The 16502-nt window shown below is 39.8% G+C and overlaps 1 protein-coding gene across 3 annotated transcripts in view; it reads left to right on the plus strand.

The window, feature by feature from the left end:
- micu1 (mitochondrial calcium uptake 1) overlaps positions 1-16502 on the plus strand; it is a 136397-nt gene that overhangs the window by 104142 nt on the left and 15753 nt on the right. For all 3 annotated transcript variants that reach the window (XM_063070561.1, XM_063070560.1, XM_063070562.1), the window contains 2 exons: positions 584-781; positions 8357-8494. In XM_063070561.1, coding sequence (XP_062926631.1) covers positions 584-781; positions 8357-8494 — 336 coding nt within the window. The remainder of the gene's footprint in view (positions 1-583; positions 782-8356; positions 8495-16502) is intronic.

Genomic DNA, 16502 nt, shown 5'->3' on the forward strand with positions numbered 1-16502 from the left:
CTACATTCTAAAGGTGTACAGGTTAGGGTTAGTTGGTTGTGGGCATGCTATGTTGATGCCAGAAGTATGGTGACACTTGTAGGCTGCCTAGCACAGTCTTCACTGATTTGACTTGATGCAGAAAGACACATTTAACTGTACAGTTTGAAGAATGTGACAAATAAAACTAATCTTTAAGTGTGCCCAAAAAATGTTGGGTGCTTAATTTCTGTCTTGCTCCACCACCCCAACCCTGTCACTTTGCTGCCAATCTTCCCTGCACCCAGACACCCACCCACCCACCCCCGCTCCAGCTGTTATCCTTTTCTGACAAAACTCCACCAGTTCTCTGCTCTGTGCTTTTTGCTTTCTTTGTGTAGCTTGCTGGAAATGAAGAAATTTGGAGTTCTAATATTATATAGTCTTATTTTTAAAGGCTCAAACATACAACAGAAGGGTACTTGTTATCAAAGGTCTCTTATGAAATATCAAAGGTATCAATATTATTGTTATGCTGATGGCCAGCATGACTAATCAGTGCCCAAGCCTCAGCCTTATGTTACAGAAAGGATTTTTAAGCTTCACCTCTCTTTTCATTTCACAGGTTCAAAGTATTATTCGATCCCAGACCAGTATAGGCATGCGTCACCGAGATCGCACCACAACAGGCAACACGCTGAAATCCAGCGTTAGCTCCGCACTCACCACTTATTTCTTTGGTGCTGATCTGAAGGGAAAACTGACCATCAAACACTTCCTGGAGTTTCAGCGTAAGTTGCAACAGGATGTTCTTAAACTGGAGGTAAGAACCATATAGTTTTTCTATTGTATATGGCTTTAAATGTAATTTGTTATTATGCAGCTTGAATATTGATCTGGTTTTCAAGGTAAGGGAGGCTGTGACAGGCAGACTGCAATCATAGTAAATTGGACCTTGCGACAATATACTTTGGAGCAAGATGGAATGGCAAATTTTGATTGATATGTCAAACAAAGGTTGTACCAAGATTGGGAATTAAAATAGATTTTTATTCAATGCTGGCGTATCTTATAACTCTGCCCATGAGCTGCCAAGCTGCTGAAACCCACAAGTGGGCATTAAATAGGAAATGTGATGCACTGCTTCCAAGATAGAAGGTCGCTTGACAAGAACACAGATGTAAAGAATCTGGAGTGGAGGTTACTTGGCATTTGAAATTGATGTTTTTCTTTTCTCTGGAGAAATCACAAGCACCATGAGGTGTACATCAGCATCTCTGCCCAGTTCTGGTCTGTCCTTTAGTCAACAAAGGATATGTAATATGTGAATGATCTATGTGAAGTTTCCTTTCTCTCTTCCTCGTGATATTATAGCTTCCTTCTGTGGTACTTGTGTGAATGAATTGCAGAAATCCTAGGGATATAGTGCTCTTTTATCACATCCCATGTGTTGGTGGTCTGATCTTGTTGATTAATATGGATATTTTAAAATAGAACAGCCATTATTTAGCCATTTAAGCAACTGTCAAGTGGAGTTTAGTAGCAGAATCTGGCCTGCTGCAGGATCCAAAGTCCCAGTGATTTTAGTATCAATTGTGCACTGGTGAATTAGGACACAAAATAAAAGGTGAATTGTTCATTATTTGGCTTAAGTTTTTATTTAGTTTTAACAGTTTTTTAATATCGCTGTCAAGGGCGTTTAAATAATTCACAACTGACGTAGGCAACGAAGTTGAAATTGGAGAGTCCAGCTCCTAAAAGGGTGCTTTGGGGTTGGGCCCACTTTGCTGTTTTTTTTGACGGCCTCACCATTTGTCCAGCAAGATAAGCTCTGTGTCCTGATCTGATAAGTGTGAGTGTGATGGGAATTAGGTCAGTATGATCTGTCCTACCATGTCACATTTTCTTTTCCACTTGCAGTTTTGTTTTTCTTTATGCCACTAGTTCATTTTGAAGTTGGAATGGGTATCAAGGAAGGAAATGTGTACCTGCATCTGCAGTCATCCCTGTACAATCAACTTACTTTAGTATCAGGGTTTCAGGAATTTTACAGTTTCAAATGCTCGACATCACTCATTGGAAAACATTTCCTTCCTAGACCCAGAATGTGCTTTAGTTGTTTAACCACTGAATAATCTAGTGAGACTTAAGGCAGCCAATAGAAAAAGAATGCTACAGAATTTAACAAGTGGTTAATGCACAATAGATATATTATGTAGCTTTGGGAAGAAACATGATGTTGTAGATCATGGCTTAAGTCAAAATGTGTCATATAAGTTTACTGAGGTACCTGGACAGATGTGCAAATCAATCCCGAGCTGTGAATGTACATTCGATGATATGATTTTAAGCTGACCCCTCAGGAGATTAAAAAAAGTAAGTTACTTCAGCAACACCTATGTACTTAGATGCAAGCTCAGTAAGGAAGAGAATTAATAACAAGCTGCAGGTGACCTCCCCCCCCCCCCCCCCGCTGGTATTATGACTGTTCAGGTAATGGGAATATACTCTTAGCGAATTCATAAATGACTATGCAAAAATATGAGATCTAGAATAAATTTGCTGTCAGTGAATTTATTTGAAAAGGAAAGTAAATATTTTTTCATCTTCCTTTTAATGATGCGTGCAGAGATAATGTGACTTTCTGTTAAGAAAAATAATGATATGCACCATTTTCTGGGAAAGCAAACCTTCATAACCCCACCTGTACCAGAGAAATAAAATATTCCAATCATATTTGTGGATCAGCAATACAAATATCAAGTTGGTGTCAATTAATATTTATTTGTAAAATAAAACTATTTAAGGGACAGATGTGGAAAAGATTTCTGAATTCCTTCAAAAACAAAAGTAGCTTGAAGGATTAAGAGCCAACTAGGTTTGGGGGTAAATATTCACATTTGCAAATTTTTTTAAAGTGGTTCTGAGCTTCACGTGGGGAAGTGAATTTTTAATGAATAAGCTTGTCTGCTGGATGTCTGACTCCTGTTCCTTCCTGCATTTGAATTAGTTTTAAACAAAATCAGAACTGTAGAGCAGATGGCTTAGCCAGGGCATTGTGCACAGTAAAACTCTAAACTGACAAGCTCAGGACTCCAATTCCATGCAGCAGATCATAGAGCACTACAAACACAGGTGCTCTGGACTACTGGATGCTATTCCAATGAATACTCATAGTTTAATAAAGTTTCTAGTAAACTTAGTAAGTTTATAGGAAGCACACGATACAGAACACTGAGTTTCCATAAAGCATGGAAAAGGCACTCACTCCATTGGTGTTCAGTGTTGGAAATGGGTTTAAAGGAGGTGTGGGAACCTGGGCTTTGGTACTTTGAGGGAATTATAGGCATCAGCACCCAGATACCAAGAAGTCAGGGTTGACACACAAAGTGGATCATCAGAGTTTTTTTTCTGTGTATTCACCCCCTTTGTAATTACTGCACTAACTTTCCTCAGGTGCAGTACAATGCTTTGGAAAAATTGATCAGCACCCAGTCCTTCATTCACTTATATCAGTATTGCAACCATTGATTTTGATTAATTTCACTGAGAATTTTTATTTGTAAATCACAAGCTCCTTTTTTCATAGTAGAACCCAAAAAAACAGGGGCAATTGTAAAGCACCAAAAACTAAAAATTCAAAAATGAAATGTCAACAGTTCTAAAGTCTTCATTCCCCTTTGCTCGGTACTTAGTTGAATCACCCCTCGCCACTATTACAGCCAGTAGTCTTTTTGAACAAGTCTCGGTTAGCCTTGCACAACATGATGGAGCAAGATTTGCCCATTCTTCTTTGCAAAATTGTTCAAGCTGTGCTAGGTTAGTTGGAGAGCGTTGGTGGACAGCAATTTAGAGATCCTGCTGGAGATGTTCGATCATGTTAAGCACAGCACTCTGACTGGGCCTCTCTAGGACATAAATTTTCTTCCTTTGCCTCTCAATGGTTGCTTTGGGTTGTTATCCTGCTGGAAGACAAACTTTCTCCCCAGTTTAAGCTTTCTGGCAGAGCAAAGTGGGTTTTTATCCAGGATGTCTCTGTATTTAGCAACATTTATCATCCCATCAATCCTGATCAGATTTCCAGTCCCTGTTGCTGAAAAGCATTTCCATAACATGATGCTACCTCCACCACACTTTACAGTAGGGATGATGTTATCTGGCTGATGCACACTATTAGATTTATGCCACACATACCGCCTTTTGAAAAAAAACATATCCTTGGCTGTAAATACTTTACAAAGCATCACTTTGTAAAAGATGTGAAAGAAGGTCTGTGGTCAAATAAGACTAAAGTAGAACTCTTTGGCCTCAATACTAAGCAGTACATGTGATGTAATTCTAATGCTGTGCATCAGCCACATAACACCTTCCCTACTGCAAAATATGGTTGAGCTAGCATCGTGCTGTGGGGATGCTTTTCAGCAGCAGGGTCTGGTAATCTGGTCAGGATTGATGGGAAAATGAATGCTGATAAATACAAAGAGATCCTGGATAAAAACCTGCTTGCTTCTGCCAGAAAGCTTAAACTGGGGAGGAAGTTTGTCTTTCAGCAGGACAACGACCCAACACACACTGCCTGGAATAGTTTTAAATGAAGAAAAGAGATGTCTTTGAGTGGCCCAGTCAGAGTCCTGATCTTAACCTGATCGAAAATCTCTGGCAAGACCACCCCCCCAACTAACCTGGCACAGCTTGAGCAATTTTGCAAGGAGGAATGGGCAAATCTTGCTCCATCACATTGAGCAAAGATAACAGACTTCTCAAAAAAAAAACTACTGGCTGTAATAGCTGTGAGAGATGGTTCAACTATGTACTGAGCATAGGGGAATTAATGTTTTTGAACTGCTAGTATTTCGGTTTTCCAATTTTTAGTTTCTCAGGCTTTAAAATTTCCCCTGTTTTTCGGCTGTACTGTGGAAAAGGAGCACCTGATTCACAAGTAAAAATTCTCAGTTAAATTGCTCAAAAGCCCTGGTTATAATCCTGATTTATGTGAACAAAGGGTTGGGGGCTGAATACTTCTACAAGGCACTGTATGTGACAGGTTCACATGGAAACTAAGTAAACTGGATGTGGTGGACTGACATAATGATGACTTACTTTGAGAACACAATCAGTTTAATTGCAGGCTTGGCTTAGTGCTTTTAGAATTTAATATAAAATACAGATGAGACTTTGGACTGTGGAGAATGAATTGTGGCTTATATCAAGATTCTTGACCTTGTACATTTTGAATATGTCCCTGATGATTTGTTATCAACAAATTGTTGAAATTATTACTTCAGCTAATGTTTAATTACACTAGTATTTGAAACATGCTGTTTGAGATAAATAGTAAATTAGAAAGCATTTTCTGGAATTAAAAACTTAGCATGTTATACATGACACATCATACAGCAACTACAGAGGGAGAGCAAAAAATAAACTGCTGGTACAACTCAGTGATTGAGCAGCATCTGTGGAGGCAAAGGGATGGTTAGTGTTTCAGGCTGAGACAGTACATCAACACTGAGTGAGAAATAGAGTTGATGTTTCAGGCTCTTGCTGGAATCCCTCACATATTCATAAATGTTGGTGAAGCATTTTCGATTTATCGTCTTTAATAAGACTTTAAATTGTTCATTGATATTCTCAAGTTCCCCTTGCTCTTCAGTCTCCATTAATCAAGGCTGACACACTCATATTTACATTATTCCTTCTTCATTTCAGGAATCAGAGTCATTCATTGTAGCCTAAAGCCAGGTTACAAAACTGTGGTTAACATTGCCATTTGAATTCTTGTATGGCATCTGCATGTCTTAAATTCAATTTATTGTAACTCCTTGTGACTGGAATGTACACTGTAGAATGAGATTAGAATTCTGCTTTAATCCTTTATATATACTTCTGTCTTGTGGGACTTTAAACTTGGTTCATATAAGTGTGTTAGAAACATAGAAAACCTACAGCACAATACAGGCCCTTCGGCCTACAAAGCTGTGCCGAACATGTCCTTACCTTAGAACTACCTAGGCTTACCCATAACCGTCTATTTTTCTAAGCTCCACGTATCCATCCAGGAGTCTCTTAAAAGAACCTACCGTTTCCGCCTCCACCACCACCACCGGCAGCCCATTCCATGCACTCACTACTCTCTGCATTTTTAAAAAAAAAAGAAGTTACCCCTGACATCTCCTCTGTACCTACTTCCAAGCACCTTAAAAATATGCCCTCTCGTGCTAGCCATTTCAGCCCTGGGAAAATGCCTCTGACTATTCACACGATCAATGCCTCTCATTATCTTATACACCTCTATCAGGTCACCTCTCATCCTCTGTCACTCCAAGGAGAAAAGGCCAAGTTCACACAACCTATTCTCATAAGGCATGCTCCCCAATCCAGGCAACATCCTTGTAAATCTCCTCTGCATCCTTTCAATGGTTCTTCCTGTAGTGAGGTGACCAGAATTGGGCACAGTACTCCAAGTGGGGTCTGACCAGGGTCCTATCTAGCTGCAACATTATCTCACGGCTTTTAAACTCAATCCCACAATTGATGAAGGCCAATGTACTGTATGCCTTCTTAACCACAGAGTCAACCTGCGTAGCTCTCTATAGTTCTTCGTTTCTCCAATTATCTTGTGAATTCCTGTCCCCCTACCGCAGTCAGTAAAGGAAATTTTAAAATGTAGAAGGCTTCAGACTAACAAATGATGATTGATAGGCTAATTAACCAATTGAGCAATTCCATTCAATATCTTGGTCATCTGTGATCTCACTCCAAATACCCACATTTCCTTTTATTTTTAAGAACATAAGAAATAGGAGCAGGAGTAGATCATCTGACCCAACAAGCCTGCTCTGCCATTCAATAAGATCATGGCTGATCTGGCCATGTACTCCTCTCCACCTACTTACCTTTTCCCCATAACCCTTACTTCCCCTTCTATGCAAAAATCTATCCAACCTTGTCTTAAATATATTTACTGAGGTAGCCTCCATTCCTTCACTCTCTGGGAAAAGCAGTTCTTCCTCATCTCCGTCCTAAATCTACTCCCCTGAAACTTGAGGTTATATCCCCTAGGTCTAGTCTCACTGACGAGTGGAAACAACTTTCTTGCCTCCATCTTATCTATCCCTTTCATAATTTTATATGCTTCTGTAAGATCTCCTCTCATTCTTCTGAATTCCTGTGAGTACAGTCCCAAGTGACTCATTCTCTCCTCATAGTCTAACCCCCCTCATCTCTGGAATCAACCTGGTGGACCTCCTCTGCACTGCCTCCAAAGCCAGAATATCCTTCCTCAAGTAAGGACACCAGAACTGCATGCTGTACTCCAGATGCAGCCTCACCAGTACCCTGTACAGTTGCAATATAACCTGCCTGCTCTTAAATTCAGTCCCTTGAGCAACGAAGGCCAACATTCAATTTGCCTTCTTGATAGCCTGCTGCACCTACAAACCAACCTTTCGTGATTCATGCACAAGCATTCCAAAGTCCCTCTGCTTAGCAGCATGCTGTAAACTTTTACCATTTAAATAATAATCTGCTCTTTCATTTTTCCTTCCAATTTTTAAATGTTTGACAACAAAGATGCACCAATCTCAGATTTTAAATTTACTATTATCCCAGCATCACCTGCCTCTTATGACAGAATTCCAAATTTTCACATTCTGTCTGTGAAGCATTGTTTTCTAATTTGGTTTCTTGTCAAAGCAGGTTCTCAATGGTTTGATCAGCAGTAATGACTTCTCTTTACCTGCCTTATTAGCTCTTCCAGCTATCTGAATGTAGCAACAGTGCATGGTCCAATTACCTCATAATTATCTGCTGCTGTTTGTGAAATTAAGCATTTGGGGTCTCTTCCTTCCTTTGATCAACACCCAATCCACACATGCCAAATCAGGCACCATGATTCTGGAAGGAATTTTTATAAATTTGTTCCATAGTAATTGCCTCTAACCAACATCAGCATTTTCCTGCTTGGAACATATCCTCATTGAACCTTTTAGCCTTGATACAATTAGCTACTGAACAGCAAGATTCCATGTGAGTACTTGTAGCAAAGCTTTACACTCTCAAGCTTTAGTTTGACTTGGTAGAGTAGGAATAAGAGTCAGGAATGTGACATTATTGGTAGTTATCCCAGCTTAACAGATAAATAACATGTCCTCTTAAAACATACGAAAACTTAGCAACACACACAAAATGCTGGAGGAACTCAGCAGGCCAGGCAGCATCTATAGAAAAAAGTGCAAGTCAACATTTCGGACCAAAACCCTTTGGCAGATGCTGCCTGGCCTGCTGAGTTCCTCCAGCATTTTGTGTGTGTTGCTTGGATTTTCAGCATCTGCAGATTTTCTCTTGTTTGTGATGGGAAAACTTCCTTTTCACCTTGCTTTTTCTCACCTTTCCGCAGTTTGAGAGGCAGGAGCCTGTAAATGGACGGATCACGGAGCGTCAGTTTGGACGAATGCTTTTGGCGTACAGTGGTGTGCAGTCCAAGAAACTTAAAGCGATGTTGAAAAGCATCAAAAAGCAATTCAAGGATGCAGAGGTAAGGACCTAGCACGATTAGCCTACATGCTGTTGCAAAGATACTGATTGCTTATTTTTTGTGCTGAAGGTGCACCCTAATCCCCACTCTTCATAACCAGTTCAAAAAAACTGAAAGCACTGTGGATTTCTTTTGTGATAGTTAAGTACTAGCATATTACAGATGACTCCAAGAGGACCACAACTTTGTCGTGGTTTGGAGGCTTGCATGCCTCAGTGACACAGAGAGCAAACTAAGCTGGAGTCACAGCTTTGTGCTTTGGCTTTTGGTAAGGTCACCCTTGCCAAACAAGTCAGAGGTGAGAGGCCAGACTCCGTGGTCCACTGGCCCTCCAGGTTTGGGGTTCAGCTCAGGGTTAACAACCCTGACTGGTAAAACAAAATTATTATGGAAATAGCAATGAATCTTTTCACATCTGAGCGACCGAGGATAGACATAGATGGAGGACCTTCATTGTTGACCTAAATGCTAGCTGCGTAACAGGCAGTAAATATGGCAACTTAAAAAATTTTAATCTTAAAAATATTAAAATACGTATTGTCACTGCTGTTTGAACATGTCTCAAATCTCATGACCCTCTGAGAGAAGAAAATACTGCCTCATCTCAATCTAAAATTAGCAACACATATTTTTGAATTATAGTCTTAGTTCAAGATTCTACCACAAGTGGAAACGTGCTCTCCATATCCACCATGTAAAAACTCTCAGGATTGTGTATGTTTTAATCAAGTCTCTTAAACTCTGGCAGATATAAAGCTATCCCAAGCAACTTTTCCTCATAATATAATCCATTCATTCCTGATATTAACCCAGTAACTCTTCTCTGACCTGCTTTCAGTCTTCTGTTAAATAAGGTGACCAATATTGTAAGCAGACTATCAGACATGGTCTCAGGAATACCTGATATAACTGAAGAATAACTTTACTATTTTCTTGTTCTGTTTCCTGAGCATCGTGTGATAATATTGTTTTCTTTCCAAAATCATTCATTAGACATACATACTATCCTCTTGTGAATTATACAGTAGGACATCATGAACCCTCTGCATTTTGGAATTTCACAATCTGTCACCAATTAGGAGTTTCTATTTTTGTCACTTTCACGTTTCTCCACTAATACTCTGTCAGATTTTTGCCACTTCATGTAACTCATTTATATACCTTATGGCACTTTACGTGCAAATTACCTCCAGAAGAGTAGTATCAAATACCTTTAAACTTCAGCTCATTAATTTATCATTGGTGAAACATCTGTGTACATAAATAGGGAGCAACAAACAATCTGCTGGAGAAACTCAGTGGGTTGAGCAGCATTTGTGATGAGAAAGGAATTGCCGATGTGTTGGGAGATAACCCTGCATCATTCCTTTACAAATAGGGAAATGAGTTATCACTTAGAATTGGCATTTTCTCTGCAACTGGTAGTTGGGCACCAAAATATGCTAAATGTAGTAAATGATGAAAGCTACAGGTTTTGTAACAGCAAATTACTCATCAGTTCCGTTGGAATTCCAGTAGTGCTATTGTTCTGAGCTAACCCTATCCCCTCATTCTCCCAACTAAAGAAGTTTCTTAGCTTTCCAAAATGGGATACCATTTCAATGCATTCTGATTGAGCAGCAAGCTGAGTACGCTTAGAGCTTAGCTTTGCATTATTGTTTTAATACAGACCACTAACCATACTTTTCCAGTAACCATTAGTTAACAGGCTTATAAGTTATGCATGCAACAAAGTAGTGATTCAGCAGTTAGCCAAAGAAAAGGTTAATGTGATCTTTCACAAAGTTATAAACTTAAGCTGATTCTGCAAATTGAAGTAAGTGATGTCATTTACACTCTTAGATAAATAGGGTTCAAGGATCAAAGTACATTTTCTTATCGAAGTATGAATAAATTATACAACCTTGAGATTTGTCTGCTTACAGGCAGCCACAAAGCAAGAAACCCAAAAAAACCCAATTTAAAAAAAGAAAGACCAATACCCAATGCGCAGAGAAAGAGAAAAAACACAAATCATGCAAACAATAGAAGCAAGCAATAATATTCTGAACCAAATTAAGTCCATGGATCCGAATCCCTGGTCTCAGTCTCGGTTCATCATATTAGCAGAGCAAATCACTGCGAAGCTCACAGACATGAAATGCAGCAGCTGGAGCAGTCTCACAGCCTCAGCGCCACGGAGGGAGGAGTGAACCTCACGGAAGAGCAAGCGATATCTGCCCAGCCCTTGCTTCTGGTTCCACACCCTGCCTTTTCAGTCTATCTGGGCCAGCATTTAAATTGTCCAAACATGGGATCGTGCCTCACATTAGGACCTGTGTCCCAGCACAGCAATACACTCTGGGCCTAGAGCTGTATTCTTCCCCATTATTGAGCATGCACTTGGGCAGAGAAACATAGGAGACTGCTGATGCTGAAATCTGGAGCAACACAAAAAATTGAAGGAACTCGGGTCAGGAATTCAGCAATTCAAAACCCTTTAACTGAACCACCTTTCAACTGTCCATTTCCCTCCATTGATACTGTCTGGCCTGCTGAGTTCCTCCAATTTTTTTAATGCATTGCATCACATTGTACCGTACTATTACAGGCCAGTTCCTCTCCCAACACTTGATGAAGTACAGACCCTTGTGAATTTTGGCAGCATATACCACTTCAATTTTATGGGCTAAATTTGAGTTTATGGGAGTGTGTTTTGATCTGTCAAGAGAATTAGCATATTTACAGTAGTCTGAAGTAGCAAGAGAACCACTGTGATTACATGAAGCATTTTACTACCCAACTTAAACTGTATCTATGTAACTGAGAAGCACTCTCATTGCTTCCTACTTTTGTCTAAACTCAACTATTTCCACTGAAGAAAAAAGATTATTGTTCATTGATTTGAATTTTATGAAGATCTACATTTAGTCAATGAACTTCCCCCTTCCCCAGACATGAACACTCAGATCTAGGGAGAAAACAGCTTGGAACATGAGATCCAGGTAGATTAACTGAAACCTGCTCCTTTTGTGTTATATTTTTTTACATATATGAGCTCATATTTTGTTATGACATGGAAAGCTGTTTGTTCCATCAAGTTGCTGTATCACTCCCATTCACCAACATTTTCCTATAATCTATTTTCTCTCATATTCCCATCAATTCTGTACTGATTTCTTTCTTGCCATTTGTCTAACAAGGACAGCCAAATTAACCTCCCAACCAGCACATCCTTGGGAACGTAGAAGGACCTCAGAAACCCATGTGACTAAAAAGAGAACATGCAAACTCTACACAGACAGCACCTGAAGCTAGAAGTGTTGGAGCAGTGTAGCAGCAATCCCAACTCTGTGCCACTCTGTGGCTTTTTCTTGCTATTTTGTCCATCTAAAATGTCTTTATTTTTCTGTGCCTATGGCGTTTCACTTTTTGAAATATTTATTTAATTCAAAGTGGCACCAATACATAAGAAATCTATTGATCCATTTTCTCGAATACAGTATGACATGCCATCTTGTCTGTAGTTATTACTGTGTATTGAAACTTGGTTCTGTGGTTTCTCCATTTCATAATAAAGGTAGATCAACATGGATTCTCAGATTCTGCTACCTATTGTATTATTTGATAGGAATTCCTTTTGTAAACTAAATTGTTGGGCAATGGGTGCTTGTGTATGCTGATGTGTTTTCAATAATAAAAGAACTAGCATTTTTAGTACAACACTTTGGTGCTAGAATTCAACTTCCTTGATTTTGTAAAGTTTTGATAGATGTTCCATTTTCCATAATTACTTCAGAAACTTGGTCATATAGAATGTAGAGGTGCACAGACCCTAGCTCTCTGGTGTCCCAAGAGAAATCCGTAGCATCCTGTTTAAAACAATTAACCAAAATTAATACAGAAACAGGAAGGTAAAATGCAGAGAGAGCCATAAATCACCTTAAGTATCAGTGTTCCATTTCCATCGAATTCTTTCCATTTCATCACTATGAACCTCCTGTGGTAAAGTGTCAAGTAACACATTGTATTAATGAGAATTACGTTATACCAGGTAAAATATTTCACAGCGATAGAGCTTTGGCCAGTTGAATTTACTAGTCTGATGTTTGAACCAGTGACAGTTTTTGGCTGCAGTCCAATAAAGCATTGCTATCACAGTCACGGAGTTGTACAACTCATCCATGTAAGTTTGGTCCAACTCATCCATGTAAGCCAAGATGCCTTCCTGAGCTGGTCCCATTTGGCCCATACCCCTCCTAACCTTCCCTATCTGTGTACCTTTTCAAATGTCTTCTAAATGCTATAATTATCCCCACATCTACGACTTTCCCTGGCAGTTCATTCCATATACCCACTAACCTCTATGGAAAAGGTTGTCTCTCAGGTTCCTCTGGCTGAAACCTATGTCCTCTAGTACTGGACTCCCTTACTCTGGGGGTGGGGCGGGGGGCGCGGGAAGGACAGTGATCATCCACTTAATCTGTGTCTGTCATAATCTTATAAACCTCTGTAAGGTCACTCCTCTGCCTGTTTTGATCCAGGGAAAACAGTCCTGGCCTTTCCCATCCCACCTCACAAGCCATCAAGTCCTGACAACAATTTTTGTGAATCTCCTCTGCATCTGTTATTAATCACATTGATATTCTGAAATTGGGTTGCATCATGTTAACTGTGTAATGTTGGTAGTAATCATCGTGGCTATCCCTCGAGGTCGAGGATGATGGTCTTCGTTCTGTAATAGGGTCAGAGTCAGAGAATAATACAGCATGGAAGCTGCCTCCTCGGGCCAACTTGTACATGCCAACCAAGGTACTTACCTAAGCTAGTCACATTTGCCCATGTTGGCGCATATGTCTCAAAACTTTCCTATTCATGTACTTACCTGATTGTCACAATGTTCCGGGGGGATTTGAAATTTTATTCATGTATTTAATTTAAATAATTTTCAGCTGTTTTTAAATGTCTAACAGAGATACTGAAAAACAGAAACAAGCCTTTGACAATGGGAACACTCATAGACTTTGAGGTGTTCTGGAGGCAGAGCCCTGAGATATATGATTGGGAGCCCCGGTTAACAATCACCATCCATTATTCACACACGAGATTACTGTAGAACCAGAGATCAAGGTCATTTAGCCGATGCTTGACTGCAATCAGTCAGTACAATTAATAGTGGTATCACTATACATGATGGGGGGGGATTAGGTGATCATTGAGCACAAATCCAGGCAGACTAAGCACGGTCCAACCATACAATCAACAATCATTATCAAATTTAATGTATTAGTTATGGATAGTTTGTATAGAATGTCAGTCTGGCACTAGGTAGATTTTTCATTTACATTTTACTATCTTCTGAGAATCTCTTCTCTAATATCCTTTATGATTGACTACCTTATTGCATAGAGATTCTCTTTGGGAGCTTCTAATTTTAATATGTTAGGTGAAACCATATCATACCTGTCACTTCTGAAACAGCTACCTTCTTAGTGCCTCGACTTTCTTAGAAGTTTGCATGGATTCGGCATGTCACCAAGAACTTTGATAAATGTCTGTAGATGCACAGGGGAAAGTATCCTATCTGGTTGCAGCATGGCTTGGAATGGAAATACCAATCCCCAGGAATGGAAAAGTCTACAGAAAGTGGTGGATACAGCCCAGTCCATCACAGGCAAGGCCCCCTCCCTTAATGAGCATACTTGCATGAAGTGCTGTCACAAGAAAGCAGCGTCTATCATCAAAGACCCCCACCATCCAGGCTGTGACTTCATCTCACTGAAATCACCAGAGGTACAGAAGCTTTGGGTCCCACAACAGCCGTTTCAGGAACCGTTATTTTCCTACAACTATCAGGCTCCTGATCCAGCACAGATAACTTCAGTCACCACTACTCTGAACTAATTCTACAACCTATGGCCTCACTTTCAAGGACTCTTTACAATTCCTGTTTTCAGTATTATATTTTTATTTCCACAATTTGTCTTTTGCATGTAGGTTGTTTGTCAGTCTTTATTTAAGTATAATTTTTTATAAAATGTTGTTCTATTTTCTTTCCTGTAAATGCTTGCAAGAAAATGAATCTCAAGGTAGTATATTGCAACATGTATGATAATAATTTACTTTGAACTTTGAACATCCTCTGTCATTTTGTTTCCTGTTCTCCTCTTGGGGAAAAAACATTAGCCTCTGGTATGTTAGCATCAAAGTTTTAATGATAGTTGGCAGGAGGCAGTCTCAGAACCAAGGATTTAGTAAACAACTTGTAGGCCACAACCATTACACAGAGAGTGGCAGTCATTTACACGCATTGAACTTACTGGCTTTGACAGAGATTCATCGGAGAGGCACAAAAGAAAAATACAACATGCGCAAAGTGCTGGGGGAGTTCAGCAAGTCGGGCTGCATCTACGGAGAAAAATAAACAAGTTGGTATTTTGGGCTAAGATTCTTCAACAGGACTGGAAAGGAGTGGGGTAGAGATACTGTCTGACTTACTGAGATCCTCCAGCATTTTGTGAGTGTTGTTCAAGGTTTCCAGCATCTGCAGAATCTCTTATGAAAAAGAAAAATGCATTCTGAGATAAAGGTATGAAGAGAAACAACCAAAGGCTTGGTAGCAAGTTAGTATGTTCGGAGGATATTTGAGCGATGAGAGGATTGGAACAGAGGAGGGGAATTTAGCGCATGGGATTATAGCTACTAATGCCAGTATCATTAGTGCAGACCCTGAAATCAAAGAACAGAAATTTTCTGCAAATTCTTTGCCTTTCTGGATCAAGTCTCTGCTCTGGTGATAGCTGGTATTAAAAGATTCAAAGTACATTTATTATCAATGAGTGTATAAATATTTCAACCTAGACCCAGTGCGCAAAAGAAAGAAAAAAACACACATCATGCAAACAATTGAAGCGAACAACAACTTTCCAAACCAAATTGAGTCCTCAGATCCAAACCCCAGAGTAAGACCAAAGCCTCGTTTTATTCGGTTTGTCATGTTAGAGGGCCATGAAGCACTGCAGCTGAGGCAGTCTTCATAGCCTCGCGGAGAGCAACCAAAACCGGCACTTGCCTCGGATGCCAACACCCTATCTTTTCAGTCTACCCTGGTATGCGTTTAAGTTGACCAAACAGCGGAACAGTGATAGGTTCTGGCACCCTGGAGAGAGGAATGCGCATTGCAGAGAGCGAGCAAAATCAGCTCTTGCCTTGGATGCCAACACCCTACCCTTTCAGTCTATCTGGGCTGGCGTTTAAGTTGACCAACCAACAGAACAGTGATGAGCTCCGGCACCCTGGAAAAAGACGTGAACATCATGGAGAGCGAGCGAAATTGGCTATCGCCTCCAACCTGGGTCACCGTTTAGATGTCTAGACTTGCCCCACTATTGCTTGACTCCTCACTATTTGCAGTGATAATTTAACACAATTTACCACAAAAATGGTGGTGTTAGTGATGTTTTAGTCAGATTTCTTAACTTTTTAACTAGCAGTGAGCTGTCGCACGCGTTCGGTAGCACCATCAGTACTGGAAGGGGATAACTTCACTTGCCCCATCTTTGAAATGTTTCCACAACCTATGGACTCACTTTCAAGAACTCGTCGTCTCATATTCTTGATATTTAGTACTTATTTATTTATTATTTTCTTTATTTGTCTTTGCACAGTTTGTTGTCTTTTGCACCGTGGTTGAGCACCCAAGTTAGTGCAGTCTTTTCATTGAGTCTATTACGGCTATTATTCTGTTATTGATTTATTGAGTATGCCTGCAAGAAAATGAATCTTAGAGTTGTATATGGTGACAAATATGTACTTTGATAATAAAATTTACTTTGAACTGAGAACAACTTTCTGCACCTTGAGTATCTGTGCCATTCACAATGGTGTGAGGAGTACATGGCACAAACCACAGTACTCTTCAATCCAGTTTGAAGACGAGGTGAGAAATTGCCCCCAAAGGATGTAGAACATAAAGATGGGGCTTAAAAAATTATTTTAGTCGTAGTGAAGTTCAGCACAGAAACAGGCC

This window comes from Mobula hypostoma, chromosome 18 (assembly GCF_963921235.1).
Source record: "Mobula hypostoma chromosome 18, sMobHyp1.1, whole genome shotgun sequence".
NCBI lineage: Eukaryota > Metazoa > Chordata > Chondrichthyes > Myliobatiformes > Myliobatidae > Mobula > Mobula hypostoma.